This window comes from Pleurodeles waltl, chromosome 7 (genome assembly GCF_031143425.1).
Source record: "Pleurodeles waltl isolate 20211129_DDA chromosome 7, aPleWal1.hap1.20221129, whole genome shotgun sequence".
In the NCBI taxonomy this organism is placed as follows: domain Eukaryota; kingdom Metazoa; phylum Chordata; class Amphibia; order Caudata; family Salamandridae; genus Pleurodeles; species Pleurodeles waltl.
This window is the reverse complement of record NC_090446.1, coordinates 79,816,611-79,840,027: the sequence shown is the minus strand read 5'-3', so window position 1 is coordinate 79,840,027 and position 23,417 is coordinate 79,816,611. Positions and strand designations below refer to the sequence as shown.

The following is a 23,417-nucleotide window of genomic DNA, read 5'->3' as shown; positions in this document are numbered from 1 at the left end:
AGGCTTTCAGTGAAATAGATTGTATTTTGTGATGTCAAGGAAGCTATTTCGTATCCTAACAGAGCTAGGGTAATTAATGTGACTTAAGTGGGGCGGACAATTATTTCCTTGATATAAAATAAGTAAAGTAATTAAGAAAGGTTCAAAAGTGAGGTCTTGACCTGTAATGCTGCTGCAGACCCGAAGACAGTGAAAATGTCTACTCCCCGAGGAACATGTCACCCACCTGGCTTGCTACACACCTGAGAATGCAGTTGTTGCGCCTCCTCGCACCTCTGCAGATGGCTTTCCTCTGCTTCGGACTGCAGCTTCATCAGCTCCCGCTGCTGGGCAGCCTTGGACTCTTCAGATAGGAGTATGGCGTCCTGCTGTTTGGCCAATGCCTGCTGTAGGCTTAGCAAAGAGAAACAATTTGCAAGTGAGCTGACTCTGGTAACAAAAACAGTTGTGACCCTAACAGAGTCTGAAAATGGGACACTGAAAGGGCGGCAGGGAAATAGAGAAGAAAGCAGAGAGAGTTGAAAGGAGAAGGAGTGAAGCAGGAGAGAGGATTCAGATAAAAAGAGACCAAAAGAGGAGGGGAAGAGTAAGTAAAGCAGAAGGGTGGATAAAGATCAGAGTGTGAAACATATTATTCTCTTATGCTGTGCAACTTTTATTTATGATCTCCCACAGTTATACAAGTGTTCTATTGCTCATCCGGCTCATGCTATTCACCCAGAGGTTTGAACAACACTGGTGCCCCTTTCGGTATCTTGCAGTTTCTTTGTATCAAATGTCACTCCCTCTCACCATGCATTCTTCAACACATTTTTTAGCTCTCCCTCTCTCTTCCCCACTTCTTCCTTTTTCTCCCAGCAACACCACAGGACTTTTGTCTTTTAATAACAGCTCAGGCCCAACCTTCTTTCGCCTTTATTGACATCTTTCATTCTTTAGCACAAGGCCTTCATTTTTTTTCCTCACCAACATAAGTCCGAACAATTTTCAGGCCAAGCCTCTTTGTTTGATCTCCCCCACTTTTCCATTTTCCAACTCAAACCCATTTCTTCCGACACTTTCCCATCTTCCACTACAATCTGCGCGTTTGTCTCCATGAATTCCCCTTTACACTTACAGAGCGCTTTGAAAATGAATGGTTCGGTTGAATGGAAAGGTTCAAAAGATCTCCCCTTTTTCCTTTAACTGCAGCCACTCCTTTCTCTCACAGCACAGTATTATCCCTCTTTCCCGAGGAGCAAAGGATATTTTTTCTCTTCTTTCCAATAAATTGCATACAACCTCGGTCTTTCACTACCTTATCTTCACAAGCATAACATTATCTGTCCTTTTGTTCTTGTTGCCTATCTTCTAGGAAGCACAGGGACCCTTCATCTACACCCACCTCTCCCGCTCCTCCTCCAGGGCTCGAACCGTTGCCTGCAGCCGCCTCTTTGCCTCCTCCCATGCTGCCTTGACTGTTTCCAACTCCCGCCTGGCATGTGCAACCTCTGCTGCTTTCCGGCCACCAGCTTCTCGCTCTTCATCAAGGCACTTCTGAGCATCCTGAAGCTCCTGGACAATCATCTGCAGGGAATTCTCTGCGGCTATCAGCCGCGGAGTCAGATCCAGCACCTATTCGGTGGCAAAACAGAGACCAGCGTGCCCATGACATTAGTCTATAAATGTTTAAATGAACCCTCCTGTTACATGCGTAGTCCATGACATTTGGAAAGTTATCATCAAGAGAAAAATAAACAAAAGACTTTGAAGTTGTAATAAACCAAGTAGCAGATTGACAAGCAATCTGTAAAATATATATGATGTTTTAAATGTTAAAGAATGTATGTTTGCTGCATGCCATGTATGTGTACACATCAAAGCAGGTAAGAAAGTCACTGTCAGCACCCCAAAGTGTTCTCACATTTTCTCCCGGAGAGGGAGGAATATTAATCAACCACCCCCTCTTCTGGACCCACTCACCTCCGCCTGCAGGGTGTCGCGCTCCTGAAGTAGCATGTTCACCTCCTCCTTCAGGGCTTTAACTTCATCCACGTTCTGCCGCTCCATCTCTTCATTCCTGTGCTCAGCACTGTGAAGCTGAGCTCTGACCTGTTCAATGGTGGCCTGGAAGGAGAAATTAAAATAAATTGACTATGTGGAGCATCAATCTGAAACATCTGTTTTTCTTCAAGCTAGCACTTCATTTCTCATCCCTCACCTGCTAGACCTATTTTGTCCACTCCCATGGTCTTACGAGCACTATATGCCAGCTTTCTTTCAAATCCTTCATGCTTACCCTCCAACACCACATCCCCACTCCCCATTCTTTGTCAAAAGAAAAAAAAAAAAAAGTTATTTGCCAGAAAATGTATAGTTTCTTACCTATCAGTGTAGTTTTGCAGCTTGAAGAATAATCTGGATTCACGTGCCCCGCATTATTCCGCCATCAAGTGGTTGGGTCTTGGCTTTTTGTTGTAGGTAGCGTCGGCGGACCCCCATTTGGTGTATCCTAAGACACCATTATCCTTTCTCCAGAAGCTCCCACCTTTGGTCACTATCGTCAGATAATTTTTTTCCCCCGGTATCTTGTTCTCTCCTTACATCTTCTTGGTGGAGGTGGATGGGTCGCTTCGCTTACGAATACATACATTTCTTCAAGATGGAAAACTACACCCACAAGTAAGAGACTGTATGTTTTATCTTCTTGGTCTTCATGGTTGCCTGGGCTTAGATGTTGACGATTCTCGTTTCAATGTCTGTTTCCCCTTCGGCAACTCCGTCAACGTTATCCTCCTTGACGCTCAACCGATCCAGGTCTCTTAGGGGTGGGGTTGTCTGCTTTCTCTACAGGGTATTATGTGCTTGGCTCTCTCGCACCCTTAGAGTCTTCGACATGAACGCAAAGCAGGTGTTGCAGTCGTCCCTTCAATGATCTACTGGTAGTCAGAGGATGTAGACCGGGTGTTGGTCCTTCTGAGCGAACTTGTGGGACAATCTGGGCACAACTGGAACAGAGACTTCTCCATTAGGCCATACAGGGCCCCCTGTGCAGGTATTCTAGAAAAACCGTTGCAATATTTCTTTACCTTCTCCTTGAATTCTCCTCTGATATCTCGATTCAAAGTTATTCTCCAAATTTTGCTTAACTTTACGGGGAACTGCACACAAACCTTTCTCAATTTTCCTTCCTTCTGTTGGAGAGCCATCAGCCGTGCATCCATGAAAAAAAAGAATCTGAAGATGGCGAGCACAAGTGAGAGCTTCCGGAAGACGAAGTACGATGTCACAGGATACACTAAATGGGGGCCGTTGACGCACGACAACAAAAAATAAATAGAATCAGGACTACAAAATAGTGTAAAACTCAGGACAAAACCTCCAGATGGCAGAATAATACACAGCATGTGAATCCAGAGAAGTTTCATGCTGCAAAATGAAAGTGCTAAAATCCTTTATAGACTCACTTGCTGTTAATTATTCCCCACCATCAAGCTGCTGCCATAACATTGGGGATATACAGATGTCAGCTGCAAATACAGGCAACATATGATCCCAAAATTAGAAAAGATATATTTTAGTCCTTTCCTACAGTTATCCTTGCTGGCCCACTTTTTTAGCTTTAGCAGAAGGCAGTTTCGCCATTTGCTTCCTAAACCTTAGTTTTGCATCCCAAGGTTTCCCTTTCAAAAACTAAAAATAATAGCTTTCCTTTAGTCTGTTGTTATACAGCACATCTTGATCCACGCCGCCGGTATCCACTCAATGATCACCTGCACGAAATTCAACAAGTAGCACAAGTCTGATATTAAGTCCCCGCTAAATGGAAGAGCTAGCTGGGTGTCAACCACATCTGTATGAAAAGTTGAAAAGTTACTATTTGCTACCAGAAGAGTGTGCAGAGGTTTCATGTGTACCTTGAAATGCATGGGGTAAAGGGAGAGTCTATAAAGATGTCACAGCATGACAACACCCCTGGTGAACAAGACCCACCCTTAACATCAGGATTATTCGACAGGACAGAGTCAAGCAACTTAAGTTAGTTTTCGCCTCTCTATCCTACTGAATGTTGTCTATGCCAGCATTATTTCTCAATTTCACAAATAACCACAAATTTTTAGATACCAATAAGGCCTGGGTAAAATTTAAATTGCACTGGCTTAATTCAAGACATTTTGCTTTACGCTAGTTACGTGAAATTTCTAACACTCAAGTCACGTAGTATAATTACACCGCAGTCCGCGGCAAAACTATAGTGTGGGAACAACGCAGACAACCAGAACATAGGAGGCTGGTGCTTTCTGCGTTTTTTTTTTTGTTTTATCATAATGCGTCCTGGAGTAGAAAAATGAAGCAAGGACGTTTGTTGTGCGTTAAATAATGGGTGTGCATCTCCCACACATACACATAATTTTACAAACTTTTTCTGAAGTTTTGCAAAAGCCCATTTTGTGAATTTTGCATATGCCCAACAACACTGGTTCACAGGTTTCACTTAGTGGGCTCTGCTGCTCTCCATCGCCTTCCCCCACTCACCCACCTTCACCTTCCCCCACTCACCCACCTACCCACCTTCCCCCACTCACCCACCTACCCACCTTCCCCCACTCACCCACCTACCCACCTTCACCTTCCCCCACTCACCCACCTACCCACCTTCCCCCACCTCACCCACCTCACCCACCTACCCCCACCTTCACCTTCCCCCACCTCACCTCACCCACCTTCACCTTCCCCCACCTCACCCACCTTCACCTTCCCCCACCTCACCCACCTTCACCATCCCCCACCTTCACCATCCCCACCTCACCCACCCCACTCACCCACCCACCATCACATTCCCCACTCGCCCACCTTCACATTCCCCACTCACCCACCTTCACATTCCCCACTCACCCACCTTCACATTCCCCACCTCACCCACCTTCACATTCCCCACCTCACCCACCTTCACATTCCCCACCTCACCCACCTTCACCTTCCCCCCACTCACCCACCTTCACCTTCCCCCCACTCACCCACCTTCACCTTCCCCCCACTCACCCACCTTCACCTTCCCCCCACTCACCCACCTTCACCTTCCCCCACCTCACTCACCTTCCCCCACCTCACCCACCTTCACCTTCCCCCACCTTCACCTTCCCCCACCTTCACCTTCCCCCACCTTCACCTTCCCCCACCTCACCCACCTTCACCTTCCCCCACCTTCACCTTCCCCCACCTTCACCTTCCCCCACCTCACCCACCTTCACCTTCCCCCACCTCACCCACCTTCACCTTCCCCCACCTCACCCACCTTCACCTTCCCCCACCTTCACCTTCCCCCACCTTCACCTTCCCCCACCTTCACCTTCCCCCACCTCACCCACCTTCACCTTCCCCCACCTCACCCACCTTCACCTTCCCCCACCTCACCCACCTTCACCTTCCCCCACCTCACCCACCTTCACCTTCCCCCACCTCACCCACCTTCACCTTCCCCCACCTCGCCCACCTTCACCTTCCCCCACCTCGCCCACCTTCACCTTCCCCCACCTCGCCCACCTTCACCTTCCCCCACCTCGCCCACCTTCACCTTCCCCCACCTCGCCCACCTTCACCTTCCCCCACCTCGCCCACCCTCACCATCCCCACCTCGCCCAACCTCACCATCCCCACCTCACCCACCCTCACCATCCCCACCTCACCCACCCTCACCATCCCCACCTCACCCACCTTCCCCACCTCACCCACCTTTACCTTCCCCACCTCACCCACCTTTACCTTCCCCCACCTTCACCTCCCCACTCACCCACCTTCACCATCCCCACCTTCACCTCCCCACTCACCCACCTTCACCATCCCCACCTCACCCACCTTCACCATCCCCACCTCACCCACCTTCACCTTCCCCACCTCACCCACCTTCACCTTCCCCACCTCACCCACCTTCACCACCTCACCCACCTTCACCTTCCCCACCTCACCCACCTTCACCTTCACCTTCCCCCCACTCACCCACCTTCACCTTCCCCCCACTCACCCACCTTCACCTTCCCCCCACTCACCCACCTTCACCTTCCCCCCACTCACCCACCTTCACCTTCCCCCACTCACCCCCACCATACCTGATCCTCTTCGTGACGGCTTTGGCTGTCCCGTTGCAGCATTTCCAAGGCTTCCTTTGCTTCCTTGAGTTCCTTCTGAAGTTGTCGCAGTCTCTCCATGATGGATGATTTCTCATCCTCTTTTGCAAGAAGAGCCTGACCAAGAGAAGGTTGGAGACAAGGAGTGTATACCACAGAATTGAGGGGGAAACAGAAAAGAAAAAGAAATCTAATAACCAAAGAATTGTCTTCCCAAACACAGGAGTACCGCATATTAAACATTCCGTATATAGCGGACTTTATGAAACTTTCGTACAACTCACGGCATTCTTCCTGTTGACACAGGAAAAAAAATTGTTTGCATTCCCATTCCTTCATGCTGTCACCCAGCTTTCTATCCAGCTCCAGCTTCCTGACACCCTCCCTTCTTATAAACACTATCCCTCCATCATTCCCACTCCCATTCCAAACTTCCCTGCTTCAGGTGCTATACTGCCTGATGGGTTTAACACAATGGTAAGGATGCTGGCATAGGGTACATGGGCATTATGCTTCACAGGAAGGATTGTTGGTTCAATGCAAGAGTACCTGCTGCTTCTCTTGCTCTGCTCTGGAGAGATCCGCTTCATTCTCTCTCCGCAGAGCGGTGGTGGCATCTCTCATCTTTTCTAGAGATGCCTCTAAGTCTCTCAAGAGCTCACTTTCGCGCTCTGCCAAGCGCGCCGTGGCAGCTGCTCGTTCTGCATCACACTGTTTCTGTAGAAGGTCCTGTGAGAAGAATTGGAACAAGTGAGATACAGGTGAGCTTCCATCTCAATCAACTGCAACCCTGGGATTTAAAAACATAACTGTAGACAAATAACATAAGATTAAAAACAGACAAAGTGGTCCAGCACCATAACTGGAGGGATGTGACCACAACAGAAGAAAAGCCTGGTTTGTGTGAAAGACAATCGCAAAGCATCTGACACATCAGCCAGCTTCTTCCTGTAAATTTTAACTTCTTCATGGTGTATATGATTCATGTTGCAGAGGCAGGGTAGAAGGGTCAAACACCTGTGCTTTTGGAACCGGTTTTGGGTAAACACAGAACAAAAGGTTCTTCACCTTGCCTCAAGATATTTGATTCAAGAGATTATTTGCAGCATGTCATCTGTGAGGATTCCTCCTGCTTGGAAGCATCTGGTTCATCCAAGAGAGTTGAAAGAAGTCAGATTTGTGAAAGCAAGCGTTGATTAGTATAGGAAGTGCAGAGTGTTCTGATATACTTTACATTAATAGATACAGACCATGCCCAGGTCAGGGCCGGGCCTACTGTTAAGAAGACTAAGCATTTTCCAAAAACCAATGAAACTGTCATTTTCTCCCCACCCTTCTTGAAACTCTGGAGATAATCCATTTATTTTTGCTACCTTCGGAGTACAAAGTGCAAAGTGCAAATCTAACCCTGGGGATGGTTCAGATGATCACACTATGAAGTGGATTTAAAACTGTACCACAACATGCAGCTGGGATGTAGATTTACTTTAGGGGTCCACGCTAACATAAATAAAAACACTGCAAGTCATCCTAAATTTACATTGCCGGTTGCAAAGGAAACTGTTATAACTAGTGCAGTGTGGCTTGGAAAGATATGAGTGAATGTCAAAGTGACTGTGATTCTTTGTTTTAAGACAGAAGATTCTTGCGCATCGCCTGCACACTGCTTCCTGTCCTTTATTCCGGGAAGAGGTGGAAAAGGCAGGAGTGGCACAACTCATCCGGATGGCAGCCAGGCTGCCATCAGTCTTAAATACACTGGGAATGGGACAAGGGCTAAATGCTTGTACCATCTTGAAAGACCACCACTACAGGGTCAGCCGGTGGATGTCAATGAATTTCCTATAGCTCAAACCCAATTAGATTCGTGCTTGACCATTGGAGATTACCCTCTTTAGGACTCCAAATGTAATGATTTCTCACAACTTTTAAAGGCCATTAAAAACCATGGGTTACTAAGTGACCTTAAATTTTAATGCGAGAAACAAGTCACCCCTATTGCTGAACAGAGAAGATGCAGCAGGCTCAAAGACAACGCACCAATCCCTATGGGTACCCTGTTGACCACAATAAAAAGAAAAATTCATTCTGGTATCTGTAGTGTGCAATTCCACCAAGGCCCCTGCTACAGAAAAGACAGTTGCTGTCTGCATTAACTTATGCTGTCTCTATGCAATTTACCATTCCTTGAATTATGGGAAAAGCTTGCGCTTCAGTGTTCAACATCTTTCAAGTTTATCGAGGTCTTTATGGCTAGACTAGACCTCTTACTGGATCATGAAAATCTGATCATGGATTACCAGCAATGGACATTGCATATTGTTTTGTTTATGACCGAGATTTATTTGTAAACCTGTGGTTACTGTTCACAAGGTTATGTATTCCTTCTTCCTCTAAACTCAAATGACATCAACAGAACTCTGCTTAGACGTCTGCCAATCTGCTTCAGCTCACATAGCCAAAGTAAATGCGGCATCTTTTCAATGGTCCCGGATTCTGGAATATCCTACCAACTTCCCTAAGAGGGGAACCACTGCTCTTGAAATTCAGAAAGATGTTAAAAAAAAACATGTTTTAACTTTACCATTCTCTGCTTTAAATGGACCCAGGACTGTCAGTGGAAGGGCACTTTATATATAACATACAGGTTATGACAGAAAAAAAAGGGCATCAGAGAGGTGAGACCCCATACAAGTTAAAGAGTTCAGGATAATAGAAGGCAGTTCCCTGGGTCAGTGAATTAACAGAGTTTCAATCCGGCAAGGCCTGTGGCGCAGCATTCTGCAGCCAGCACAAGGACTACTGCAGTTCTCTTCCAACTTCAAGCAAATAAAGACACATGTGGCCTCTAGAACAAGGTTAGATTCCCAACATCTTCTAGCACCACAGGTGAAAAGATCTAGGCTATGTATCAATGTGGCCACTGATGTTACATTTTAGATCTTCCTCTGCGGTTGAACATTTCTCAGTACTCATCACTCTGTCCAAGCACTGGGAACACTATTTGTGGACACTCTTATGATTATTACTATGCCCTGATTCTGGCCTGAATATACCTAAATGGAAGGTGTGGGCAATTCGCAATTCATTTTCTGCCATAAACATATGTTTAGGGACAAAAATGCCTTCAATTAAACCTGCAAGGAATTCTTAAAAGGAATTGAGGAAGACGTAAATGAGTTTTATACCGCAGTTTCTCTGCCACAGGTGCAAACAAATTTGCTGTAGTCCCACGAAACGAGTGAGTAGTCGTCAGAACAAGTTACAGTTGTAATTTTATTAATGCCCACAAACTAGTATATTTGTGCTGATTCACAAGAGCCAATCTGACCTTTTCGCACCCTGGTAATGGTGAGAATTTTACTCCAGCGGAAGGCTGGGTTGACTGTCCTTCCAAGGTTGGCACAGGAATGGATTACCTCTAAGCTTGGAGGAAATGTAAGAGGAGTGGTATCCCTATGCTATGAAGAAGATGCTTTCTCTGTGGAGAGAAAAGAAAGAAAAGAGGAAAAAAGTGTGATCTGAATATCCAGCAGCATTTCTCCAGGGCTGAAATTGTCACTTTGTAGAATTCCACACTGCAAAATGAGAGACCGGGAACTATATTGCATGACATTCTCAATTAGCTGGCAGGAAACCTGCACCTGGAAAAGTTTGCAGATAGCAAACCCACACTTGCTCATGTGAGCAGTTTTATGGGTAGGGATTTATATTTTTTGTGAATTGCCATCAGGGCATTTTGCATCCCTTGCAAAGTTCTCCCAGTGCATCTTTTGCATTTCAGCTAAAAAACAAAGAGCAGGATTGAGGAGAACCCATAATTTAAGAAATATGGTCACAGCAGATGGAATAGGAGAGGTTGAAGTGGCCAGGGCTTTCTCCGACTATGCCTATATCACAGTGTACTGCAAGGTGTAACAGACAGGAGGTGGCCAAACTCAGCTGCCTTTCTCCACTAAAAGATGTAACAGTGACAGAGGAACAGTTTTATTTGCTTCCCCCCCACTGCATTTCATAACAGAAACAGAACCTGTTGCACTCCATTTGGCCTGTCCCCAGAGCATAGTGTAATGGAGACAGAAGGAATCCAGAGTTGATTGATTCTTTACCCACTTCCCAGTGTAATGGAGACAGAAGACCGCATGGTTTCAAAGACAGGAGGTAACTAAATTATAACTCCACTGCAAGACATAATAGAGACCAACACCTCAATGATGACTCAACTGCACTTTTTGTTTTACAAACAGTATAACAACTTAACTGCCCTTCCCATAATGCCCAGTGTAGTGGAGACCTTTGGGACTCTGTCTCCACTGCATTTGTGTAAAAAGAGAGAGGAGGCACGCTTGACTGACAGAAAAGAGCAATACTCCATTCACTCTGTCCTCACTTCAGAGCTCACAGACTTAGGTCATTTGGTTCTCTCCCCACAAAACAGTGTAATAGACAGAAGGGACCCACATTAAACTGTCCCTGTTTTATGATATAATACAGACAGAAGGGGCTCATGCAACATTAGTTGTATTTTCTCTGCACAGCAAAATGGGGATAGAATGGAGCCACACGTCATTGCCTTTGTCCATTTCATTGTCTACTACAAACAAAAGAGAACAGTGATTCACTGGTTTCCAATAAGTAGTAACAACACAGATGAGAAAACAAGAGCCCCACAGAGCACTAAAGTAACAGGCACAACCGCTCAGCTGACAATAAGAATGGGGTGGTGCGACTTGGTGCTAAAGTGGAGGGAGCAAGGAATACAGAGGGTGAAGGATGAATAAGTTAGGAGGGTGAAAAAGGGGCCTGACTCAAAAAAAAAAAAAAAAAAAAAAAAAAAGGAGAGAGAGGCAAGAGTCTCTCTTTCTCTCTCCCCGTCAATTTCATCTTTATTTTGACCTAACCCCTACATACAGTTATCCACTGTACAGAGAAGCAGAGGAAAACAGATCACACTCTATTGACTCTGTCCATGTTGTGCTATGTAATAAAGAAAGGAATGCCACGCAGTTCATTAACCGTCAGTGCTGTAGTGTGTAACAGTGACAGGAGAGGGACATACTCCGCCAGCTCGCACCCCTCTGCTCATATAATATATAAGAGACAGAAGCCTCATGATCCTTTGTGTCTCTTCTTCCCCAACATCTGTACCTTCTCGTTCTGCAGTCTTTCTACATCCTCCTCATGGCTTTTTTGGCGTTCGATCCATTCTTCTTGGTGTTGCTGCTGGAGGCGGGAGAGGTCCAGCTCTAGCGATGCCCGCTGCTGATCTGCTTTTAGTTTCTGTGCCTCCAGCTCAATATGCAAGCATCTGACCTCTCCTGCACAGAAGGATAATGTGAAGCACAAGTAAAATCATATCCAGACAGATCAGAAGAGCATGCCAACAAGCAATGGAGTCTCTAACTTCAGCACTTTGCACCCTTATACCCTAAATAGCAGATGCGTCTTCACAATGCCCAGATGGCAGCTCTCCACACTTTCCTCACCTTGTAAGACTTCCTTGGTCTGAGTGGCGGTCTGGACAGTAGTTTCTAGCTGACTGCGGACAATCTCAAGGAGAGACACTTGCTCCTGTGTCTGGAAAAGACTGGTCTCAAGGGACTCCTTTGCTAACCTGAGGGGAAGGGAAACAGCATTTCCAATGGGAAGGTAACCAAGATAGCCAAACAAGAGAAAAGGGGCGAACAAAAAAAGATGGAAGAAAATCAAATGGAGAAAGAAACAAGAATGAGAAAAGAGACAATGCAAGACACACAAGATTACAAAAGGAACACTATGTCATAGGAGACAATGGGAGCAAGAAGCAGGGTGAGAATGAGAGGAAAAGAAGCGGACAACAGGGAAAATTTGTTAGAGGAACAACCAAAGAAATAACTGGGGCAAAAAATAGAAAAGGTGTTAGTTAAAAAGGTAAAGAGCAAGCAAGATAAAGATAAAGCATACACACTAGAAAAGAGAACCAAGAAAAAAGAAATATTAGATGTAAGAAAGAGAATTAACAACCAAGTGAGAAAAGGAAAAGACTAATCAGAGGGGGCAGAAGGCAAGAATGGAGACAAACTACATACAAGAGCAAGAAATAAACTACAGATGTAATAAATACAAAAATAAAAAAAGATAGAGAAAAAAGTAAAGGGAAACGTAGACACGGGAGATAAGGCAAGTACTAAAAATTTATAAAAGTAGCAAAGATTTGGTAATACGGGAAGAGGTGGAAAAAACTGAAAACAGACAGCAAGCAGATGATAAAGAATGCAGAATCTGAGAACAATATGTAGAAAGAAGGAAAACGTAGGTGGGGGATAAAGAAAGGAGGAGAAAATGGGATTGGGACGAAAGAAGGGACAGCATAGACAAGAATAAGCTTCCTACATCCAGGTTTCCTATGTAAGCATGCTCTACCTGACACGGCTAAATTGCTCCTGCAGGCTTTTCCGCTCCCGATCCACTGAAGCAAGTTGCACTTCCAACCGAGCTCGCTCCCTGGCCTCTGCTTCTTGCTGCCTCGACAGCTTTTCGAGTGTCTCAAGGCGGAACGATGACTCCTGTCGCGATTCCTCCAGCTCAAGGCTGTAAGCATCTCGCTGTCGACACATCTGTATAGAGACAGCAAGCAAGAAAAAGTTAACAAAAGGGAACAAAGGTTTAGTTGCCATGTTAATTGCATCAATAGATGCCCTTTCCAATCACCTTTCTCAGTCTTTCCTGAGTCTCCTGTAACTCAGCCCGCAGACTACTCAGCTCCACTGCCAACTCCTCTTTGGTCTTGTCTGCATGTTGTAGTGACAGCTCTAGTTGCATCTTTTCAGAAGAGATTGTAGATTTCTCATTCTCTGAATGGCTTAAATTTTCCCATAGAGAGGCCAGTGTGCTGTCAGACTCTTGTGTCTGAACAAGGAGGGCCTTATGTGCAACCTCCAGCTGAAGGTGAATAGACACAGATGTCAGTAAGTGCAAGAGCAAAACTCACAAAGGTTAAATGGAAGTAGTAAAAGGGAAGACTGGAATAGATGGAACAAAACACAAAAAAGCTAATTTAGGTAAACAAATATGGCTTGCAGGGAAAGCACTGTAGAGTTTTTCTCAAAGCGTTATGGGATGACGGTCAAATGCTTAGTATTACGTCCTGCTAGAGAGAATGCCAAGTCCCCCTTCCTGGTACTTACCCAGTCATGAAGAGAGGAAAATATGGTAAGTAAATAACATTTTGGCCTGTTTGCTGGTACTTTAAGAAAAAAGTTACTATCTTTCCCATAGAATGTATCACCCTTCTGGTGTATACGTACATAACAGATACAGGATACGAAATAGCGTAACGTTTAAATAGAGTAAAGAAAAGGGAAAAAAGCTGATCTTCTACTATCTCAAAGAGGACTTCACAACTTCAGGTACTCGCTAGTGATTGCGTGCCTTCTTAAAAAAAACAAATACCTGAATTGTGTTGATTTGTAAACGCATCCTGATAATACTAACCCCTTAGCTGCTGGGCCGTTTCCCCACCCAGTGCTGAGCCCTTTTTTTGGCTATTTGAGGTAGTTCGTGCTTAAGCCTTTCTAACGTTTTGTCTACATACGCTATCCACACCAAATTTGCGTCCTCTTTTTCCAACATCCTAGGGATTCTAAAGGTACCCGGAGTTTGTGGGTTCCCTGGAGGAGACCAAGAAATGAGCCAAAATACAGTTGAAATTGTTCTTTTCAGAAATATGGGGAAAAAACGGCCACTAAAGAAAGCATGTGTTTTTTCCCCCCTGAAAATGGTATCAACAAAGGGTTTGCGGTGCTAAAATCAAATATTTTCCAGCTTTCAGGAACAGGCACACTTGAATCAGAAAACCACATTTTTCAACATAATTTTGGCATTTTACTTGGATACACCCCATTTTTACTATTTTGTGTTCTTTTAGCCTTCTTCCAGTTAGTGACAGAAATGGGTGTGAAACCAATGTCAATCACGGACAGCCGAACATTTCTGAAAAGTAGACAAAATTCTGAATACAGCAAGGGTGATTTGTGTAGATCCTACAAGGTTTTCCTACAGAAAATAACAACTGAAATAAAAAAAACATTGAAATTGAAGTAAATAAAAAACAGCCATTTTTCTCCACATTTTACTCTATAACTTTTCCTGCTATGTAATTTTCAAAAGTAATATATCGTTACGTCTGCTGGACTCTTCTGGTTGCGGGGATATTTAGGGCTTGTAGGTTCCTCAAGAACCCTAGGTACCCAGAGCCAATAAAGGAGCTGCACCTATCAATGGGTTTTCAATTAATTCGGTGAAATATAAAGAGTGAAAAATAGATATCAAGGATCCTTCGTAATTCCAAAATGGGCACAAGATAAGGTGTTGAGAAGCAGTGGTTATTTGCACATCTCTGAATTGCGGGGTGCTCATACTAGCATGTGAATTACAGGGCATTTCATATATAGATGTCTTTTTTTTACACACTGTCTTACATTTGCAAGGAAAAAATTTAGAGAAGTACATGGGGCAATAACAATTGTTCTGCTATTCTGTGTTCCCCCAAGTCTCCAGAAAAAAGATGGTATCTCACTTGCGTGGGTATGCCTAATGCCCGCGACAGGAATCGTTTTCAGATTCCCTCACTACCACCCAGCAAAAATGCCCTTCATCTCTCCATAGCCCCCATCACACACACATTTTATTTGTATTATGGAGCAGGTAATGGCTGGCTTTACTGATCTACTCCGCTATTTACATAAAATAAAGATTTGATCTTTGCAGTAGGCATATAAACCTTCTGCACTACTTTATGGCATCAAAACTGCCACTAGATAAAAGTCAGATCCTTTTGTAGCAGAAACATAATCACAAGACTTACTTATTTAGATAGATACATCTATAAATAGATATATATTTCTACATAGATATGTATATATAGATCTATATATTTTTTAAATAGCTGTATGGGTTTCTTGGGGGCCACAGTGGGGGGGGGGGGGACGTTTTCCAAAGGGGGCGATCCCCTCCCCCACCAAGTAAAATCCCTGGTGTCTGGTGGGGTTTCCTGGCATTTGAAAAGGGAGAATCTCCCCTTTCAAAACGAGGCCTTCCCGAACATCGGGGAGGCCCGTTTGGGCCCGTTTTCCCCACCGGCATTAAGGCCACTTCCTGCTCCGGTGTGGGAAAACAAACAGTGACATCAGCCCACCTTGCGGCTTGCTGGCGTCACACAGGGGCAGGTGAGGGGGAGACACGGATGATCTTCCGTGTCTCCCGTTTTTTTTTTTTTTTTTTTAATTTAAAAAAAAAAATCCTCCGATGAGACACATCAGAGGATTTTTTTAACCCCCTTCCTGGTGTCGCTCACAGGTCGTGGCCCACACCAGGGAGGTAGTGCGGGCGTTGGCATGCGGCCGACTCCTGCACTTTAGAAGTTAAGTGGAAAGACCATGGGGATATACAAAAATAGTTACTTTCTTTTACTGAGGAGAGAAGAAAATAAGAAAAAAATATTTCTAAAGAGACAGAGAAAAAGAAAACGACAGCACATAGCGAGAGAGAAAGGGACACAGACAGAGAGAGCAAGAGCAATAGAGAGTGTGTGTGCATGCAAGTGTTGTAGCAATGTTGCTTGTGCTCCTCTGAAAATTCCTCTTCCCATGGGATCCTCACAAAGATATTCATCCAAAGTTCAGCCCTTGTTCACCTGCATCAGCTGCTGGTTCAGAGCCACTTTATCCTGTGCCAGAGCCTCACTTATTGCTCCCATCTTCTCTGCCGCATCACGCAAATCAGCAGTTTCTGCCCTCATCCGTGCCTGGGCCACTGTCAGATCTGTAACCGACTGCTCAGCCTATCAACAAATTTAGGGAAGAAAGTCAGAAGATCTGAAGATACAACTTCTGGCCATTTTATTTAATAGCTTGGGACAAGGAGATTTTAGAGCTTTATAGAGATCTCCATTTTACACCACAGAATACATTTGTAGATTTAAAGAGAATACAGAAATGGTGATTTAACATAATTGTAATCGTAGTTCTCATTGATGGACATTCTCCCCAAGCTTATAGTAATTATAATATTTAAGTTCATGTGCGGGATCTGAGAAACAGTTTACAACATTGAATTTTGAAAATACTTTAAGACATAAAACATGCCTGAGACAACATTTAAGGAGTCTCTTAGATGCAACTATTTAAACAAAACCAGTTGTAAGTGCATGTGAGTGGCATAGGGATGGAACTGAAAAAATAGAGAGAGAAATGTCATGGTTTCTCGACATCATAAGACTGAACATACTTCTCATTTTACAAAACCTCACAATATTTCTTTATCCCTTGTTGTCCATGTTTTACGCGTTAATGGTATTCAATGTGTGTCTTTATAAAGTTGAATATGAGTAATCACTGATTATCATTATATTCGCCTTGATATTCATCAATAATAGAATAGATGGCCTACTTGTTCCGGAACACCTATTTTCAATGATTGAAAATAATTTACAAAAGAAGGAATACCCAGAGAAGCCAACCAACATTTACTCACTTTTCTATTGCAGCAATTAAACAAAATCAGACACAAAGTACATTTCATTGAAAACGGCACAATAGAAGCATTTAACTGAAAATAGAGAATTAAATGGTCCACCTAACAAGCATGGAAAACGTCACTGGCTGATTTTTCCTTTCACTGACCATGGATAACATGACAGTGCTGCATCTACCTTGACTGAAAACACAGTTTGGGGTTATTTCTTGCTTTCATTTGACATCATAGTAAATCTACATGGTTTACTGGATTCGTTGTTTTATATATTGGCATATATCAAACACATTTTGGATGTATCTCTGAAAGAGGATTATCTATCTAAGGTGAGCTTTGTAACCATATCAATAAGCTCTTTTGGCCTTGTATATATGGTTTGATGTGCACAAAACATCATTGTTCTGGTGAGCACTGAAAATGCAGTGAGCTGGGCCACTATGTTGTGGCCAGGCCACAAGGGGTGGGGTCTCTGGGGCCCTTCTGGCCCTGATGCTCATTTCACAGAAATTAAACCTCACCAGGAAGCACAAATATAAACATAGCAGGTGCCTGTGCTGAAGCTCCGCTTCTGTAAAGGACAAATGATTTTAACTCCTGGGCTTGGCGAAGGCAAAGCAAATGTGTTTACTTGGCGATTCCACATCGAAAAATGATCTGAAACCTTTGTGGAGGTGAATGTATTGTTGATCTATTGGAGCACAATCTGTATGTGACTGTGATGAGTGGGTTCATTCTTATCCTCTCCTAGTGAGAGCGGAGTCCATGGTTCTCACTTTCAATTGCCATTTATATATGTCTGAAAATTATGCCTAAGTGGGCTGGTTAGGAAATAAATAAACAAATAAAATATTTAAGTGTCAAACTGAACTAAACAATCAATTAATATATAACAATCCTGTTATAAGGTTCTTGAACGGTTCTATACGCTCCTGAACCAAAGGATATAGGCATTTTTCATCCACAATTCGGCCCAGGCGGGCTACGGGGTCCCCCTGGAACAGATAAATCCAGTGTTACCGTTAACTGGCAGCCAAGGGTTTGTGCTGCAGGGGGGCGGCCAACCTTCCCAGTGGACATAATAAAAATGAAAGCGTGTTGTGTCTTGACCGCTTCCAATCCCCTACTGACTAGAAGATTACCTAATTTTTTCCTAAAATGTTATTGTTGATCCTGGTTCCAGCAATGGGTTGGAAAATAGGTCTAAGGTTGCTAATAAAAGAAATCTTTATTTTGGTTTCTCAGTTTGTATCTCAAAATTCATCTACCCTTTTCGGTAACGCAAGGTTATTCTAACTTCCATTAAATGATGTAAGCTATGTTTCTAAAAAACTTGGCAAGTCTACTGACCGCTGCTTGTATAAAAAAACATATCTGACTAAAGAACAAAACTCCATTAAAGGCTTCAGGGCCTTTTCTAGACATTTTTAACATTTTTACAAGGGGGTGTTGCCTGGATGGCCAGGTTATCAAACATGTTCTAAAATGCTCACAGACCAATGTCCAACAAATATGGCATGGTACTTACCACAAAGAGAAAGCCAGTAGCGGTCTGTGGAGAAAAGAACATGGGAGGAAACGTCAGAGTATTGAGAAGAATCCCACAGTTCCTAAGGGGTGTCTCTGAAATCCAAGTCTGACCTGGTGCAGGGTTGGACCCCGGACATATTAGTTTGGTGGGCTGCAGCACTTTGAGACACCAAAACAGAGTTTCAGCAGGACTGTTTGTCCTAGGACAGCTGAGAGAGGTGGATAGCCCAGCCGACTTGCTGCAGAGGAGGTCTTGCATCTGGGCCAAGTGGAAGACAGGAGCAAAACACCTCAGTGCTGCTAACAGCCCACGATCTGGCTGGAGAGGCCTCATTCTAGACACTGGTGCTTGGGTGCCACACCTCTTTCCCAGGTGACTGTGGGACATGCAAGTGGGACTGACTTGGCAGGGACCAATTGAGGGCCCTGTATTGAATCCTATTTGTGAGGTTCTCCACTATAGGGCACATGAAGAGGCAGATTCCCCTGTGTAGAGGAGTGGGAGTGATGAAACAACCCTGGTAGGGTTCCACTATTTCCCCGCTAGCAGTGACGGCTGAGGTGAAGTGAGGCAATTGCTTTTGCGCAAGAGGTGGGAGCCATGCACACCGGCATGTGTGAGGAGTGGTGAGGATCCCTCTCTGAGGAGACGTGGAGGAACGCACGCTGGCTGTGAACAAGACTGGACAGAGAGGGTCCTCCTGGTAGATAACATCTGGTGGATGTTTGTAGTATACCAGACAGCAGTGGGAGCTTGCCTTAATGTAGGAATTGGATGACACAGTGTGGGGTTGGGAGAATACCAAAGAGCTTACAGGAACTCAATTTGGAGGGGGTGGGGTGGGGGACTACTCCAAAAGGAAAGCCTGCAAGTGCAAAGGGTTATGTGAGATTGATGCAGGTCGCGAGAGGTGTTGGCTCAATAGTTGCTTCTCCATTACTGATCCCCCTTCCTATAGTGATCCCCAGAGACTGGTGTGCTTGAGGTTCCCTCAGCAAGGGCAGGTTGCCCAGAATAACGTTTGCAATATGGGAGAGTCTCATTTATTGATATTAATGAACCCAGTTCTAATTATGGCAGGGGCTAAAATACCTTGAGTGACTGCTTTACCATGTTGACAGAGATCCCATAACTAACAACATGCCCAGCCAAGCACAATGGTCAAAGTTAAAGGCCTTGTCATAGTATAACGGTCCAAGATGCAGATATATTATAAACATGAAGAGACTGAACTACTGAAGCCCTCCTCCAACATGATGGGAGCTAACATAGCTGGTGGGAGGTGTCATCCTTCTAAATTCGGATTCATGAGATCATAATTGGAGTTAGAATCAGAGAAGCCTGTCTAGACATGGCACTAGTCAAGCAGGACCTGTACAATGCTGTTGAGCACGCCACAGAGGCTGACGTTTGCATATGTGATGCTACAGACTCAATTCAAACTCTTCAAAATATGATCTTGACACTCCCCCACACAGTGAAGAAAAGACTGAAGACATGATTGAAGACATCTTAGATTGGTAGGCATGCCCGAAGGTGCAGAGGGCTCAAGTTCCAAGTCCTCACTGCTCGTCAAAGACCTCAGACTCAGTTTTATACTTGAAAGGGCTTACAGTGCACTAGAGCAGAAACCTGGTACACCTCCTCGACCTATGACTGCATGGCTGGTCGAGGCACCTGACTCGGGCTGGTGGGCAACCCAAAGTGTCAATGAACAAATGTATTCAGTTGGTGTATTCTGGAGGAGTATAGGCTCTAGTAGTCAGCAGCTCGTTATTAGGCTCCGGGGGTGGCTCAGCTTATAGACTAGAATTAGAACTACAGAGGCCTAACCATCTTTGTTTATGGCCCTCAAATACCACCAACTTCACCACAAGCAATGGGAACCCTGCTAAAATGCTGGCACAACACTTTATGCTTGATTAAATGGGATGGGAACCTAACAAAAATGATCCCCACACCCTTTGGCAGGGCTCTTGGCTATCTGAATTGCCTGCCTTCAAAGGGTTTAGAACCTGGAATCTTATTGCTATATATCAAATTTAACAAATGTTTGGAAAGGTAATACTTTAAGCTTCTTTGCTGAATTGACAACTAAGTTCCAACTGCAATAAAACAGGTTTTTAGATATTGCCATTGAGACATGCCCTGCACTGGTATCACACAGTGCTGGTAGCTCTCTGAGATTTTAGCCCCAATAAGGCGGATGTCACACAACCGATAGGGAAACAGTGTATTTGCCTTAAATACCGCTTTCGTGTAGTGAATGCACAACCGAGAACACATCAGGACAATTATATTGGGTAACTTGAAGATGGCAAGTCGAAAGAGACCTAAATGTCACCCGAAAGATGGCCACCTCCACGGGAGGGCACCGTATACAATTTAAATGTCTTTACCACACATATATTGTAAAACTGACAGGTTGTGGAAAAAAGAGAATCTCCAAACAGCTATAAGTGTCAAAATGAAGTGGCTGATTTATTTCCTATGGTCTGGTTGTGCTGTCATAACCAGCACTATAAGAGTAAGATTTCAAAGGGACTCAACAGGGTCAGCCACAGTCCTCAGGAACCCACACTAAAAAAATGCCCTCTTCAGAGGGGGTGTATCATACTGGGCAAATTACTTCACACTGTTTTTCAACTCTTCGCTTTGCTCCAATCACATTTCGGCCTCATGGAAAGGTAGCATCCTGCAACTAATGTACAAGAATGGAAACCCAGCTTCACCAACCAATTATAGGCTCATCACTTTGGCTGGTATGGAAGCACAGCTCTACGCATCTTGTCTACTACACCATCTTCAAATGTGGGTGGAAGAAAACAACTTGATCTCACAAATTCAGACAGGATTTAGAGCAGGCCCGAGGACATCTACAAATGTAACAGCTCTTAGTCAAGAAGACCACATTTAGAAAATCACGCAGATTCACCTGCTTCATTGAACTCAAGTCAGCCATCGACCGGGTTCCCAGAGGTTGCTTCTGGTCCAAATTGGCCAATAGGAGAATCCCAAGAGCACTCCCGAGGGCAATTATAGAACTATACCCCAAAACCTGGGTTCAAGTTAAAACAGGTGATGGCAGCAGACTAACGAACAAGATACCCACTAAAATCGGTCTAAAGAAGGGCTGGGTTTTGCCCCCCCCCCCCCCCCTATTAAATCTCTATCTATCCGATATAATTGGGGTTCTCGCACAAGTCTGTACCAATCCACCAGCACTAGCCTCAGAAAATCTAGGGTTCTTACAATATTCCTGCAATGCAGTATGAATGCCCTAAAAAGGTTTTTGGATCATTAAGAGCTTGAACTAAATCTGAAGAAAACAAAAGTGATGCGGTTGGTTGACTTCAAATTAAAGTCATTCACTTGGTTCCCAGAAGGAAAAAAAAGTGGAAGTGGCCACCACATAATTATCTGGAAATTCATCTGGAACATCAAATGATGGAGAAACATCAGTGTAGGAAGTTGGCTCTGTATATACTATTTCAAAGTAAGAAATAGTGTGCACAGAGTCCAAGGGTTCCCCTTAGAGGTAAGATAGTGGCAAAAGTAGATAATTCTAATGCTCTATTTTGTGGTAGTGTGGTCGAGCAGTAGGCTTATCAGAGGGTAGTGTTAAGCATTTGTTGTACACACACACAGGCAATAAATGAGGAACACACACTCAAAAACTTATTCCAGGCCAATAGGTTTTTATATTGAAAAATATATTTTCTTAGTTTATTTTAAGAACCACAGGTTCAAGATATACAGTTAATACTTTAAACGTAAGGTACTTCACTTAGATACTTTAGGAACTTTGAATGAAAACAATAGCATGTACAGTCTTTGTAAAAATGGCAATAAACTACTTTCAAAGTGGACACAGTGCAAAAATCAACAGTTCCTGGGGGAGGTAAGTAAAGGTTAGTTTTGGAGGTAAGTAAAAACACTTACAAGTCTCAGTTCTGGGGCATAGGCAGCCAACCGTTGGGGGTTAAAGGCAACCCCAAAGTTACCACACCAGCAGCTCAGGGCCGGTCAGGTGCAGAGGTCAAAGAGGTGCCCAAAACACATAGGCGCCTATGGAGAACAGGAGTGCTCCGGTTCCAGTCTGCCAGCAGGTAAGTACCCGCGTCCTTGGGGGACAGACCAGGGGAGTTTTGTAGAGCACTGGGGGTGGGGGGGGGAACATGAGAAGGCACACAAAGTACACCCTCAGCGGCACAGGGGCGGCCGGGTGCAGAGAGCAAAGCAGGCATCGGGTTTTGTACAGGTTTCAATGGAGGGACCTGGGGGTCACTCTAGCGGTGCAGACAGGCACAGGGGGGGCTTCTCGGGACAGGCACCACCTGGGCAAGGCAGAGGGTCGCCTGGGGGTCACTCCTGCGTCGAAGTTTGGTTCTTTGAGGTCCTGGGGGCTGCGGTGCAGTGTTGGTTCCAGGCGTCGGGTCCCTTGCTACAGGCAGTTGCGGTCAGGGGGAGCCTCTGGATTCTCTCTGCAGGCGTCGCTGTGGGGGATCAGGGGGGTCGTCTCTGGTTACTCACGGCCTCGCAGTCGCCGGAGAGTCCTCCCTGAGGTGTTGGTTTTCTGCAGGTCGAGCCGTGGCATCGGGTGCAGAGTGTAGTGTCTCACGCTTCCGGCGGGAAACGTGAAGTCCTTGGAAGTTGCTTCTTTGTTGCAAAGAAGTAGCTGGTTTTGAACAGGGCCGCTGTTCATGGGAGTTTCTTGGTCCTGTAGTCCAGGGCAGTCCTCTTAGGCTTCAGAGGTCGCTGGTCCCTGTCTGATGCAATGCTGGAGCAGGTTTTCGAAGTTGGAGACAGGCCGTTAGGGCTGGGGCCAAATCAGTTGTGGTCTTCCTCCTTCTCTGCAGGCTTGTAGGTCAGCAGTCCTTCTTCTTTCTTCAGGTTGCAGGAATCTGATTTCCTGAGATCTGGGGAGCCCCTAAATACTGAATTTAGGGGTGTGTTTAGGTCTGGGAGGGCAGTAGCCAATGGCTACTGTCCTTGAGGGTGGCTACACCATCCTTGTGCCTCCTCCGTGTGGGGAGGGGGCACATCCCTAATCCTATTGGGGGAATCCTCCAAACTCAAGATGGAGGATTTCTCAAGGCAGGTGTCACCTCAGCTCAGGACACCTTAGGGGCTGTCCTGACTGGTGGGTAACTCCTCCTTGTTTTTCTCATTATCTCCTCCAGCCTTGCCACCAAAAGTGGGGGCAGTGGCCGGAGGGGCGGGCATCTCCACTAGCTGGGATGACCTGGGGCGCTGTAACAAAAGGGGTGAGC

At 44.9% G+C, this 23,417-nt stretch overlaps 1 protein-coding gene across 1 annotated transcript in view; it reads right to left on the bottom strand.

The window, feature by feature from the left end:
- LOC138303688 (centrosome-associated protein CEP250-like) overlaps nucleotides 1-23,417 on the bottom strand; it is a 159,234-nt gene that overhangs the window by 67,537 nt on the left and 68,280 nt on the right. The window contains exons 15-24 of the mRNA XM_069243015.1: nucleotides 15,778-15,924; nucleotides 12,795-13,025; nucleotides 12,507-12,700; nucleotides 11,591-11,718; nucleotides 11,253-11,422; nucleotides 6,654-6,833; nucleotides 6,087-6,221; nucleotides 1,963-2,106; nucleotides 1,385-1,614; nucleotides 243-393 (exon numbers count right to left, since the gene is read on the bottom strand). Of these exons, the coding sequence (XP_069099116.1) occupies nucleotides 243-393; nucleotides 1,385-1,614; nucleotides 1,963-2,106; nucleotides 6,087-6,221; nucleotides 6,654-6,833; nucleotides 11,253-11,422; nucleotides 11,591-11,718; nucleotides 12,507-12,700; nucleotides 12,795-13,025; nucleotides 15,778-15,924 (1,710 nt within the window). The remainder of the gene's footprint in view (nucleotides 1-242; nucleotides 394-1,384; nucleotides 1,615-1,962; nucleotides 2,107-6,086; nucleotides 6,222-6,653; nucleotides 6,834-11,252; nucleotides 11,423-11,590; nucleotides 11,719-12,506; nucleotides 12,701-12,794; nucleotides 13,026-15,777; nucleotides 15,925-23,417) is intronic.